This window comes from Muscardinus avellanarius (assembly GCF_963383645.1).
Source record: "Muscardinus avellanarius genome assembly, chromosome: 1".
In the NCBI taxonomy this organism is placed as follows: domain Eukaryota; kingdom Metazoa; phylum Chordata; class Mammalia; order Rodentia; family Gliridae; genus Muscardinus; species Muscardinus avellanarius.
In genome coordinates, this window is record NC_137786.1 from 117530827 (window position 1) to 117545548 (window position 14722).

Below are 14722 nucleotides of genomic sequence, written 5' to 3' on the forward strand. Positions count from 1 at the left end.
CTTTAGTTCTGAGACATCTTTACTGACCCTTTGTCTGGAAGATCGGTCTAGTATTGTGAGAGGTGTGTTGAAGTCTCCCAGTATTATTGTGTTGGGATTTATGTGTGACTTCATGTCACAAAGAGTTTGATTTATGAAAGTAGCTGCCCCTATGTTTGGGGCATAGATGTTGATTATTGTTATTTCCTCTTGCTGGACTATTCCTTTTACCAGTAAAATGTGACCTTCTTTGTCTCTTCTAATAAGTTTGGGTTTGAAGTCTAACTTGTCTGATATTATAGTTGCTACTCCTGCTTGTCTTCGAGTACCATTAGCATGGATTACCTTGCTCCAGCCCTTTACCTTGAGTTTGTTCCTATCTTTACTTGTAAGGTGTGTTTCTTGTAAACAGCAGATGGATGGATTCTGGCTTTTAATCCATTTTGCCACTTTATGTCTTTTTTTTTTTTTTCATCTTTCTACCTTTCTAAAGACTCTTTAATAAATGTGGTTACTTTTAAGAACTCAAAGGTTTTCTTTTTTTTTTTTTAACAAAGCTAGAAGATATATATTTTCTGATTTCAAACCATATAAAGCTACAATAATTGAAACAGTGTAGTACTATTCTAAAGGCAGATATATAAACCATTGGAGTTAAATAAAAGCCTAGAGCTAAATTCTTCCCTATATTGTCAAGTTATTTTTGACAAGGTTTCCACGAACATTTGGTGGTGGAAATGATAATCTTTTAACTAAATATTGTTAAAAAATAATAATTACATGGAAAAGAATAAAATTGGACCCTTACCTAATCCCATATACAAATATTAACTCAAAATAGATAATAGACCTAAATACAAATCTTAAGACTATAAACTTTTAGGAGAAAATCTGGGTCATAAAACCTCACAACATTGAAATTGGCAGTGATTTCTTGGTTATGATTTCAATGACACAGGCAACAGAGGAGTATACAGACTCCCTAAAAAATAAAAAAATTAAAAAAATTGTATATCCAAAGACAATGTAAACAGAGTTAACAGTTACTAATAGAATGGGATAAAATATTTCCAATTGCTATATCTGAAGGTATATTAATATTCCAACTAGAAATCCTAAAAATTAACAACAATAAAGGCAAACAATACCATTTAGAGATAGGTAAAAGACTAACATAAATAATGAATCTCCACAGATAACCAATCTTAATTGTCTGTTGGATGGAAAGTCTTGTTTCTCTGGTTCTGGTGTGTGTTACCTATTTCTTCTTTGTAGTTAATCTCTTTGAGTATTTTCTCTAGTGCTGGTTTTGAAGACATAAATTCCTTCAGTTTCTGTTTGTCATGGAAGCTTCTTATTTCTCCATCTAATTTGATAGAAAGTTTTGCTGGATAGGAAATTTTTGGCTGGAAGTTGTTTTCTTTCAGAGTTTGGAATATGTTACTCCAAGTCCTTCTGGCTCTCATAACTTGGTTTGGGAAGTCTGGAGTGATTCTAATTGGTTTGCCTCTGAATGTCACTTGGCCCTTTGCTTTTGTTGCCTTTAAGATTCTCTGCTTGGCTTCCACATTGGTCATTTTGACAATTATGTGGTGTGGGGATCCTCTTCTCCGATCCTGTCTAAAGCGAGTTCTATAAGTTTCCTGAACCTGTGTATCGACCTCTTGCTCTATGTTTGGAAAATTTTCTGCTATTACTTCCTTGAAGAGATTGTTGATCCCTTTGGTTTCACTTTCTTTTCCCTCCTCTATTCCAATTATTCTTAGGTTAGCTCTCTTAAAAAGGGCCAATATTTCTTCCATATCAGATTCCTGCTGTTGGATATTTTTTTCTAGATTAGAAACTATGAGTTCATTTTTGGATTGCTCATCTTCTAAGAGCGAGATTCTGTTCTCCATGTGTTCTAATCGGTTGTTTGTGCTTTGAATTGAGGCCTTTACTTCATTAATTGCATCCTTTATCTCTTTTTGGCTCTCTCTGAGTTCTTTTCGAAGCACCTCTATTATTTCTACAGTTATTTTCCTGATTTGATCTTCTAGAAATCTCTGATTTTCAGTTTTATCGGGTTCTGATGTTGTGGGGTTGTGAGCATTCATTGCTCCAGTATTATTCCTCTTTCCCATGATTTCGGAAGTTTGTGCCTTCTCTGGGTTCTTCCCTTGGGTCACTATGACTTCACTTAAGGTGCTCTGGATCTCGAGTCAGTAGTATCTCAGACCCCACTACTCCTTTACTGGGTTGTATCACAGAGTCTCCGACCCAGAGAGTCGATAGAGGCTGCTTTAGACTGTGGGGGGTGCCAGGTTGCACGTTCTCCTATGGTGTGATATCTCTGCCACCGCCCCTCCCCCACTGGGTCAAGTCCCAGGGAGTACAGTACTGGGATTTCTCCTCTGTGGCCCGCAATTTGACTCAATGTTCTTGAGTACGCAGATGTGGCTGTACTGGCCGCGCTGAATTCGCTGCTGCTGCCGCCGGTGGCAATATGGCGCCACTGCTACGCCCTCGGCTATGGGGCTGGCGTTTTTCTTCTTGATTTTGATTTCTACTCTGAATCCCTGCAGCGTGTGCTGAGCTCGGCCACTGGGAGCTTTAGATGCTCTCTGCACGGAGAAATCCCGCCTGGCTGTTCCGCAGTGGCTCACCTCGGGTTGCTGTAGCCGTCCCGTGAATTCGCCGGTGCCTCCGGCAGTATGGCGCTGCTGCCGCGTCTGCCGCGTCCTCGGGCGCAAGGCCGGTGTATCTCCTCTGTGGCTCTGTTATCAGTCCGCTTTCTCTCTGGAGCCTGGTGGTTTTTTTGTTTCTCTGGTGATGGTGTTTTCTGGCTATGAAAGGCGCTGATTTTGTGGTAATGGAAATTTGTTGTTAGCAGGGCTCTTAAGCCCCGCTTTTCTCGGTCGCCATCTTCCCGGAAGTCCAACTACTTTTTTTCACTTTATGTCTTTTTATTGGGGAGTTGAGGCCGTTTACATTCAGTGTGATTATAGAGAGATAATTTTTAATTCCCAACATGTTAAGATCTTATTTCTGTTTGAGATACTGTTTATTCTTCTTTGCTTAGTTGTCTGCTAGATGGGAATTCTTGTGTCTTTGGTTCTGGCGTGTATTACCCATTTCCTCTTTGCAGTTAATCTCCTTGAGTATTTACTCTAGCGCTGGTTTTGAAGACATAAATTCCTTCAGGTGCTGTTTGTCATGGAAGCTTCTTGTTTCCCCATCTAATTTGATGGATAGTTTTGCTGGGTAGGAAATTTTTGCTGGAAGTTGTTTTCTTTCAGAGTTTGGAATATGTTACTCCAAGCCCTTCTGGCTTTTATAACTTGGTTTGGGAAGTCTGGAGTGATTCTAATTGGTTTGCCTCTGTATGTCATGTGGCCTTTTGTTTTTGTTGCCTTTAAGATTCTCTCCTTGGCTTCCACATTAGTCATTTTGACAATTATGTGGTGTGGGGATCCTCTTCTCTGATCCTGGCTAAAGGGAGTTCTATAAGTTTCCTGGACCTGTGTATCGACCTCTTGTTCTATGTTTGGAAAATTTTCTGCTATTACTTCCTTGAAGAGATTGTTGATCCCTTTGGTTTCACCTTCTTTCCCCTCCTCTATTCCAATTATTCTTAGGTTAGCTCTCTTGAAATGGGCCCATATTTCTTCAATGTCAGATTCCTGCTGTCGGGTTTTTTTTTCTAAATTAGAAACTATGCGTTCATTTTTAGAATGATCATCTTCAAGAAGCGAGATTCTATTCTCTATGTGGTCTAATCTGTTGTTTATACTTTGAATTGAGGCCTTTACTTCATTAATTGCATCCTTTATCTCTTTTTGACTCTCTCTAAATTCTTTTCGAAAGTCCTCTATTATTTCTAAAGTTATTTTCCTAATTTGATCTTCTAGAGATCTTTGGATTTCTGTGTTATCAGATTCTGATGTTGTGGGGTTGTTGGCATTCACTGCTCCATTGTTATTTCTCTTTCCCATAATTTTGGAAGTTTGTGCCTTCTCTGGGTTCTTCCCTGAGTCACTACGAGTTCACTTAAGATGCTCTGGATCTCGAGTCTGTGGTATCTCAGTCACCACTACTCCTTTACTGGGTTGTATCACAAAGTCTCAGACCCAGGGAGTCAATCAAGGCTGCTTAGACCGTGGGGGGTGCCAAGTTGGGCGTTCTCCAGTGGGGAGTTGTGCCTATGGTATGATATCTCTGCCACTGCCACTCCCCCACTGGGCTGCACTGCTAAAATCTCCGACCCAGGGAGACTATGTGCGCAAGTCCCTGGGAGTGCAGTACTGGGATTTCTCCCCTAGGGGCCGCAATTTGACTCACGGTTGTTGAGTGCGCTGATGGAGCTGTAGTGAACTCGGTGGATTCGCTGCTGCCGCCACTGGCAATATGGCACTACTGCCACGCCCTCGGCCGTGATGCGGCGTATTTCTTCTCTGGTTTTGAACTCCGCTCTGAGTCCTTGCCAGTTGTGCTGTGCCCGGCCCTTGGGAGCTTTAGATGTTCCCTGCACCAACAAAACTGCTGACTGCCGCCCAGCTGTTCAGCACCTGCTCACCTCGGCTCACTGTCCACCCCTCCTCTCAGGCACCTGGTGGCTGGTTGAGTGGGTTGGTCTAGGGCCATCCGGTGAACTCGCTGCTGCCGCCAGCAGTAAGACGCTGCTTCTGCATCCTAGGCCGCGAGGCCAGAGTACCTCCTCTCTGGATTTGAGCTCTGTTTTGAGTTTCCCTCCTCTCTGGAGCCTAGTACTGCTAGGGGAAATGTAGGCCACGCAGCTCTGGCCACTCCGGCTGCCTCGGCCGCTCTGCACCGCGGCTCTGGCTGCTCTGCACCGCGGGTCTGGCCACTCCGGCCACTCCGGCCGTTCCGCGACGTGGCTCTGGCTGCTCCGGCTGCTCTGGCCGCTCCGCTCCGGCTGCTCTGGCCGCTCCGTTCAGCTGTTCTGGCCGCTCCGCTCCGGCTGCTCCAGCCGCTCCGTTCCACAGCTCCGGCCACTCCGCGCCGCGCGGGCGCGGCACTTTGGGCTGGTTTTTTTCCGGTGTCTTGTTTTTCCAGCCCTTTTTCTCTGTCCCTTGTATTTACCGTTTTTATTTCTTTGCTGGTGGTGTTTTCTGGCTCTGAAAGGCGCTGGTTTTGTGGTAGTAGAGTTGGATTGTTAGCGGGACTTGTAAGTGCCGCTTTTCTCCGTCGCCATCTTCCCAGAAGTCTCTTTTTTTTTTTTTTTAACTTGGAATTAAACCCAGGAGCTTCTAACTCTGTGCTTACTCCCCCCCAAGCCTATTTTATTACTTTGAAAAAGGGTCTCCCTAAGCTGGGTGTGGTGGCACATGCTAGTAATCCCAGCACTTGGGAGGCTGAGACAGGAGGATCATGCAGGTTCAAAGCCAGCCTCAGGTGTATTCATTTAGAGTCACCCCCTCATGCCATTTTGGCATGGGGTCTGTATTTCTATTTTCTGTATTTCTATCTTTCTAATAAACTTTAAATCTTAAAGAAAAAAAAAAAAGCCAGCGTCAACTACTTAGTAAGGCTCTCAGCAACTTAGTGAGACCCTGTTTCCAAATAACGTATAAAATAGGTCTGAGAGTATAGCCCGGAGGTAGGAAAGCCCCTGGGGTCCACCCCCAGTATCACCAAAAAGAAAAAAAAGGTTCTCCCTAAATTCCTTAGAATTTCACTGTTAGCTAGGCATGGTGCCGCACCCTTGGAATCCTAGTACTTGGGAGGCTGGTACAGAAATATCATAGTTTCCTGGCCAGCCTCATCTACTTAGTGAGGCCCTCTGCAACTTACTGAGACTTTGTTTCAAAAATAAATAAAAGAAATAGGGCAGGGGATGTAGCTTGGAGGTAGAATGCTCTTGAATTCCATTACCAATACCACAAAAAAAAAAAAAAAAAAAAGAATTTCGCTAAGTTGCTGAGGCTGTTCTTAATTAAACTTGAAATCCTTCTGTCTCAGCCTCCCAAGTACTGAATTATAGGATTGTGCCCATCTTGACTTTTTCAATTAAATACGTCAACATTTGCTTCAAGAATATAAAAATGAATTGCTTTATTAACATATGCAAATATTTTATTTGTGTGTGTGTGTGTATGTGTGTGGTGCTGGGGATTGAACCCAGGGGCATTCTACCTTTGAGCTACACACCCCTTGCCCGATTTTTTATTCCTTATTTTGAAACAGAGTCTCACTAAGTTGCAGAGGGCCTCACTAAGTAGCTAAAGCTGGCTGCAAGCCTGTGATCCTCCTGGGAGGCTAAGACAGGAGGATCACAGTTTGTGGCCAGCCTCAGCTACTTAGGCCCTCCACAATTCAGTGAGACCCTGTTACAAAATAAAAAATAGGGATGGGGTGTAGCTCAGAAGTAGAAAGTCCTTGGGTTCCATCCTCAGTACCACAATGAAAAAAAAAAAAAAAAACAAAGAATGAAAAATAGAGCTGGGAGTGTAGCTTGGAGGTAGAATGCCCTGGGTTCAATCCCCAGTACCACAAAAATAAATAATCTCAAAAATTTTAAATTACAAAGTAGGAGCCAGGAATGGTGGCACACAACACAACTATAATTTCTGTACTTGGGAGGCTGAAATAGGAGGCTCATAGGTTTGAGGACAACCTCAGCATATTAGTCAGACTTTCAGCAAAGTAGTAAGACCTTGTTTCAAATTAATAAAAAAAAAAAAAAAAAAAAAGGGTTGAGGAGTGAAGATCAGAGGTAGAATGTCCCTGGGTTCATTCACCAGTACCAAAAAACAGATGTATATATGACAGGTATGGTGGTGTGCATCTAAAGTCTCAGTTAGTTGGGATAAAGAAGTGTGAAGACTGTTTGAGCCTACGAGTTTGAGGACAACCAGAGTAACATAGTATGACCCATTTCAAAAAACAATTTTAATTGTAGAAGAGAAATACTACGTGATTATGGAATTAGGCATTTTTAAGTACCAGTATAAGGTAAGAAAGAAAATGTAAAACCCTATTTTAAAATTGACATGATTTGCTGATAAATGGCACAATAATAGTTTTAATTTTCTATTTACACTACATGAGATGGCATTTTAAAACTGAAGAAAGGAAGGTGCCAGGTGTGGTGGTGCACACTTGTAATCCCAGCTTTTGGGAGGCTGAGACAGGAGGATCACAGTTTGAGGACAGCCTCAGCTACTACTTAGTGAGGCCCTGTGCAACACAGTGAAACCCTGTTTAAAAATAAAGAATAAAAAATAGGGCTGGGAGCCAGGTGTGGTGGTGCACGCTTGTAATCCCAGCATTCAGGATCCAGAGACCAGAGGATCATGATTCATTGACAGCCTCAGCTACTTAGCAAGGCCCTTTGCAACTCAATGAGAACCTGTTTCAAAAATAAAAAAGACTAAAAAATAGGGCTGGGGGTGTAGCTCTAAGGTAGAATGCCCCTGGGTTCCATCCCTGGTACTGCAAAACAAACAAACAAACAAACAAACAAACAACAACAACAAAACTCTAAAAAAGATCTAATATAAAAAACAAAGCTGTCATTTTCCTAGGTTCTGTCCTGGCATTTTTTTCTTTTTTCTTTTTTTGTTTTTTTGTTACAGAACTGGGGATTGAAACCAGAGGCATTCTACAACTAAGCTATATTCCCAGACCTTTTAATTTTAAGACAAGGTCTCACTGAGTTGCCCAGGCTATCCTCAAACTTAGGATCTTATGGTCTCTAATTCCCATGTATGGGGATTACAGGCATGCACCACTATGCCTGAGTAGAAGAATCTAATTTCTCTTATATTTTTGCTCACATTTAAATCTGTTATTTTGTTATGCTTGCTTATTTCATTATTTATTTTATTATTTATTTTATTTTTGGTGATGGTATTGGGGATTGAACCCAGGGGCATTCTACTTCTGACCTATACCCCCAGGCCTATTTTATTTTTTATTTTGAAACAAGGTTTATATTATGGAGGACCGTGCTAAGTTGCTGAGGCTGGTCTTGAACCTCGATCCTCCTATTTCAGCCTCCCACATACTACAATTACAGGCATGTGCTACCACACCTGGCTTCTTATTCAATCTTGATATTGATATTTATCTTGCCCTTCTTAAATGAATACTTCCTATTCATCCCCCTCTTCAGTTTCATAATCATCTATCTGTTTGTTGGGGTTGCTTTTTATTTATTTATTAATATTTATTTATTTATTTATTTATTTATTTATTTATTTATTTATTGTGGTACTGGAGATGGAACTCAGGGGCGAAATTCTACCTCCAAGCTACACCCTCAGCCCTATTTTTTATTCTTTATTTTGAAACAAGGTCTCACTGAGTTGCAGAGGGCCTCACTAAATTAGTAGCTAAGGCTGTCCGTGACCGTGATCCTCGGGTCTCAGCCTCCAAAAATAAAAAAGACTAAAAAATAGGGCTGGGGGTGTAGCTCTAAGGTAGAATGCTCCTGGGTTCCATCCCTGGTACAAGCATGCACCACCATGCCTGGCTTAGGTTGCTTTTTAAATCTTTCCTTCCATAATGGTATATCTAAGAATTTCTGAACACATAGCTCAACTGTTATTATACTTGTTTTCTATTATAATCTAATAGCCTTATATTTCTTTCTAGGATCTCTGTCATCATTATATGGATTGGGGAAATGGTATAAGGAAAAAAATGGAAAAAGAAGCCTTTTTATTAAAAAAGGAACAACAAAAATAAAACTTACCTTGGGGTCAGGTGATATAAAGGAAGCACGAGGAAAGCTCTGGAGTTTGACTGATGTTTTAGAAAGGGTTTCCTCAATGTCTTCATTTTGACTATCAGAAGTACTGTTATCAAACAAAGTTCTATTTTCTGGTTTCCCAATGCCATATTCCTCTTCTATAACAATGAAAATAAAAAAACAGAATATGAAAATATCTATAATTTCAAATCAGTGAATAGCACAAAAAAAGGCAATCTTTAAATAGCTTACGATTTTTCCTGGATTGATGAGCAGCAGTCCATAGTTCTGTTAAGTTTACTTTTGGGACATTCTAGAAAACAAAATATCTTTAAGAATAATAATCACATACATGTAATACCAAGATTTGGGAGGCTGAGACAGGAGGATCACAGGTTCGCAGCCAGCCTCAGTTAATTAGGCCCTCCACCTTGTTTCAAAATAAAGAATAAAAAGCCAGGCATGGTGGCACACTATTGTAATAGTAGTACTCTGGAGCCTGAGACAGGAGGATCAAAGGTTTTCAGCCAGCTTCAGCAACTTATGAGGCCCTTCGCAACTTAGTAAGAATAAAAATAGGTTTGGGGGTGTAGCTCAGAGATAGAATGTCCCTAGTTTAATCCTCAACACACAAAAAAAGAATAAAAAATAGGGCTGGGGGTGCAGCTCAGCTCAGGAGGTGCCTCTGGATTCAATCCTCCGCATGGCAAAAAAAAAGAAAATAATAATGATCAGACAAAGGTCTATATATATCTAGAATATATATCTAGAATAATATCTTTATATATCTAGAATATATAAAGAGCTTAAAAAGTTTAACACTAATGCCAGGCGTGGTGGCACACCCTTATAATCCCAGTATTTGGGAGGCTGAGATAGGCCAGCCTCAGCAATCTATGAGGCCCTCTCTCAAAATAAAGAATTAAAAAAAAAAAAAAATAGAGCTGAGGGTATAGCTTAGAAGTAGAATGCTCTGAGTTCAATCCCCAGGACCAAAAAAAGAAAAAAAAAAAAAATCTGAACACTAAAAACACAAATAGCTCAATAAAAAAATAGGCAACAGAACCGAACTTTTCAAAAGAAATACAAATGGCCAACAAATATATTTTAAAAATCTCAACATCTTTAGCAATCAATGCAAGTTAAAACTATACTAAGATTCCATCTATATCCAGTTAAGAATGGCAATAATCAAAAAATATAAGTGCAGGCAAAGTTGTACGGAAATAGGAACCCTACTACACTGTTGGTGGGACTACAAACTAGTACAGCTCCTATGGTGATCAGAGTGGAGGTTTCTGAGAAAACTGGGAATGGACCTATCATACAACACAGTGACAGCCTCCTGGGCATCTTCCCAAAGGAAATGAAATTAGAAAATTATAATGATACCTACATATGTTCATAGCAGCACAATTTAAAATAGCCAAATTATTAAACCAGCCTAGATATCCATCAACAGATGAATATATTATAAAACTCTGGTATATACACACAATGGAATTTTACTCGTCATAAAGTAAACAAAAATCACTCCTTTTACAGGAAAACTGATGGAACTCGAGAATATCATACTAAGCAAGTACAGCCAGTTTCAGAAAACTAGATGTATGTTTTCTCTTATATGTGGAAGTTAGAGAAATATTAGAAAATAAGGGCAACGTCAGATGAGCAGAGACTCTACAGGAGGTGACTGAAGGGGTTAGGGAAGGGAGATGAAATCATAAAGAGTATAATAGTTGAAATGGTACTATGAATATACAAAACTACCAATTCCAATATCAAAGACATGTGGAGGGGAGGGACCCGGTGGGGAGGGCACCAAGAACTATGTACATGTATCTGACATTCTATACCCCAATATGATGTAAAATTTCAATGCACTAGAAAAAAATAATAAGTATCAAATTTACTAATGAAAACATTCACCTTTACTATATGATCTAAAACTAAAAGCACAGACTTAAAGAATCAAAGCTGGCAGGAGGGTGAATGCCCATAATCCCAGTACCAGAAACCAGAAATAGGAAGATTGCAGGTCTGAGTTTAAACCAGGCATAATGCCCACACTTGTAATCCCAGTATTTGGGAGGCTGAGACAGGAGGACAGCAGGTTCACAGCCAGCCTCAGCTGCTTAGTGAGGCCCTCTACAACTTAGTGAGACCCTGTTTCAAAATAAAGAATTAGAGAGCCAGATGTGGTGGCACATACTTGTAATCCCAGCATTTGGGAAGCTGAGACAGGAGAACATGGACAGCCACAGCTACTTGGTGAGGCCCTCCAGAAACTCAGTGAGATTCTGTTTCAAAATAAAGAATAAAAAATTAGAGCCAGGTGTGGTGGCGCATGCTTGTAATCCCAGCATTTGGGAGGCTGAGATAGGAGGATCGCAGTTCGCAGACAGCCTCAGCTACTTAGTGAGGCACTGTGCAACTCAGTGAGACCTGATTTCAAAAAAGAATAAAAAATAGGGCAGGGGGTGTAGCTCATCATATTAATTCCTTATCTCATAATGTTTCTTTAGCATTAGCTACTCAAAAAATCATAGATAAAAAGTTAAAAACTAGATTGTCAGTAATGGAAAAAAACTGTTTTTTATTTAGGTAATCATATAAAAAATATAAAAACTAAACTGCAAGTTGAATGCCATGCTCAATATAAATGGATTTGTGTTATTCCATTACCTTTTAATCATTCAAAATATACCTGAAAACAAGTTCAACACATCTCTAAGAATATGGAATAATACACAATTGGCCCCTGATTTGAAGACATTACAAAAACAGATTCAAATACTTAATAAAGCCCATTTAGATGTTAGTTCAACTGCTGATCTAGCTTCTCAATTTGTATCTAAATTCCAGTCAATTTTAAATATACGTTTTTGGTGGAGTTACACAGCTTCTTTGGGAATGTTTTACATAATAATCATCCTTCTTTGCTTATGTTTTCCAGTCCTCATCCGCCTTGCCACCCAAACAGTAAGAGCCTTGACAATTAAAGTGAAAATTTTCAAATTAAAAAACAATAAAGGGGGGAATGCTACTCACAAGAGATGTAAAATGCAAGCGAGGTTTATTGTGCTGCAGCTCTGTCTCGGCTAGCCAGGGGTCGAGACCCAGACACTATGGTCGAGTTTCGACCCCAAGCTCACTTCACAGTCTGGATTTATAGCCCCAGGAGGGAGTGGTTACAACGTCAGAGCCCGCCAAAAGTCTGAGCCCGCCAACCTTAGAATACAACCAATCAGATACAAGGACAAACAAGTACAACCAATAATTTTAAAACATGCATCCACACATGTCAGAGCCTGCTAAAGACTGCTTATCTCCCTTATGGTATGTGTTAGTTCCCTAGGGCTGCCTTTCCCACCCACCTTGGCTGGGCGGGCTTATCTCTGCGCTGAGGAATCTGCCTGGAGAGCAGATGAGCATGGCCTTGTTTGCTGATCTGGCTCAGTGATATGGGGATGGGGCCCATGTTGCTTGCAGCATGGGGAGGACAAAGACCTTGGCCAGAAAGCTGGAGATTAGAGGCTTTGACCTGGTGGGTCCCCTACCCTGGTCCTTGAATCCTACAACCTGGGCAGCTGGGCTTATGGATCTTCATTCTGTTTCCAATCCTACCTTACTTCTATATCTTAACTCTATATTCTAATATCTTATTTCTAATCCTAATATGGGAGAAGACTTTTCTAGTTAACTTCTAATGCTGGGGTGGGGGGGAGTGCTTCTTCCAGCCTGCTTTCCAGCACCCCTACATTCTTAGCTTAGGACAAGAACCCACGGTAATTTTCTGGTTTTGGTCGTTTTGGCTTTTTTTGTGATTTGAGGGAAATTGTGGCCAGGACCCTAACAGGGGTCCCTGGGAACAGTTTCCCCACAACCACATTTTCTCGATCCATAACAGGACCCACAAAGGTGTAGATTCCCCCATGATGTATGTTTAGCATTTCCTTCTTCAAAAAATTATTTTAGGATTATTTGGATCAATATGTATAATTGAAAATTTTATGTATAAGAATTATAACTAAAACTGATGGGCAGTGGCTTGTGAGAGACCAAAGATTGTGGGCCAAAGATGAAGTTCAAACTGACCTTAGTTTAGGCCAATGTATAAGATTAAGTTCAAGTCAGCCTTGTGAAGTGAGACAAAGCATACTTTCTATGATTATTTAAATGTCTAACACCCTGCCCTAAAGTCTATAAAAAAAAAAAAAAAGAACTTTTCCTGTCCTTGGAGTTCCTGCTTTCATGGCTATACTTTGCTTTCTGGAAAAAAAAAAAAAAAATATATATATATATACACACACACACACACACACACACACACACACACACACACACACATATGGTAACAAATCCTAAATAAAATAAAAAAATTTAAATCTGGTCTCATGTGACAGATCTTCTCTCATTCGAACTCGGCTCTCCTCTCACCAACACACAAACCTCGACTCTTGCTAGGGATGGACCCCGGCAAGTGAGACCCGGTTTCCAAATAAAGTATAAAATAGATCTGAGAGTATAGCCCAGAGGTAGAAAAGCCTCTTGGTTCCACCCCCAGTACCACCAAAATTAATAATAACTATAATAGCTTAATTTTATTGTAATATAAATAATCAAAAAAGCTAAACATAGTTATCTACCACTACCTGAAAGCTGTGACATTATTACTAGAGAGAGGAAAATGGGAAAATGTTCCATCAGATTTCCACTTGGAAACCAGGTGTGGTGGCACATGCTTGTAATTCCAGTACTTGGGAGGCTGAGATAGGAGGATCGAGATAGGAGGAGATATGAGGATAGGAGGTTCACTGCCAGACTCAGCTACTTAGTGAGACTCTCTGCAACTTAGTAAGACCCTGTTTCAAAATAAAGGATAAAAAGCCAGGCATGGTGGCGCACGTGCTTGGGAGGCTGTGATAGGAGGATCACACAGGTTCAAAGCCAGCCTCAGCTACTTAGTGAGGCTCTCAGCAACTTAGTGAGACCCTGTTTCCAAAATAAAATATAAAATAGGTCTGGGAGTATAGCCCAGAGGTAGAAAGCCTCTGGGTTCCACCCCCAGTACCACCAAAATAAATAAATAAATAAATAATAAATAAAGGATAAAAAAATAGGACTGAGGATGTAGTCTGAAAGCAAAATGCCCCTGGGTTCCATCCCCAGTATCACAAAAGAAAAAAGAAAATCCACTCTGAGAGAGTACTGGCAAACTGAATTCTAAAGAATAATGTACAGCTTGAAAAGATATATTACAAAACATGGGGTAGGGCCAAAAACAATTCAAGCATACACCACCAATTTTATTAAATCAGATTTTAGCTGGGCGTGGTAGCACAGGCTTGTAATTCCAGCACCCTCCACAACTCAGTAACATCCTGTTTCAAAAAAAAAAAAATCATATTCTAAGTTCAGAGTTAAAGAATACTAGAAATATACTGAATCAGTCTAGGTGTGGTGGCACACAATTGTAATCCCATTACCTGGGAGGTTGAGAAGAGAGGATTGCAGGTTTGCGGCCAGCTTCAGCTACTTAGTGAGGCTCTCTCCAACTTAGTGAGACCCCGTTTCAAATAAAGAATGAAAAATAGGGCTGGGGTGTAGCTCAGATGTAGAATGCCCCTGGGTTATCAAAAGTCACAAAAAGGTATAATTATTCAAAGAATCTCTAGCCAAATTTCATATTTCCTCTACTGTGGAAAAGCTTTTCCTAACATAATTCTCTTGCTTCTGTATATTTTCTAGCCATTTGTTATGCCCCCATTACCTCGAAGAATTTATCAGTCTTGGTATTTACCAAAGTAAAAACAAAAATTTCAACTAGTTTCAGTTTTATAAAATGATTTTTTGACCAACATTCCATATTACAAAAGGATATTAAGATGACTGTTAAATTTTAAGAGTAAACAACATAGAAAAAAACTCAAGAGAAAAAAAAATTAATGTCATAAGAGAGCACTTTACCTTGCTATCAAAATTATAGTCATCCTCATCAGATGATGGCCAGGGATCACCAGGACCAGGTTTGTTGGAAAACCTTTA

The 14722-nt window shown here is 40.2% G+C and overlaps 1 protein-coding gene across 1 annotated transcript in view; it reads right to left on the reverse strand.

The window, feature by feature from the left end:
• LOC308276473 (ankyrin repeat domain-containing protein 26-like) overlaps window positions 1-14722 on the reverse strand; it is a gene marked incomplete at both ends in the record, with an annotated part of 147982 nt that overhangs the window by 111748 nt on the left and 21512 nt on the right. Inside the window, 3 exons of the mRNA XM_080715268.1 lie at window positions 8678-8832; window positions 8927-8987; window positions 14645-14717. Of these exons, the coding sequence (XP_080571394.1) occupies window positions 8678-8832; window positions 8927-8987; window positions 14645-14717 (289 nt within the window). The remainder of the gene's footprint in view (window positions 1-8677; window positions 8833-8926; window positions 8988-14644; window positions 14718-14722) is intronic.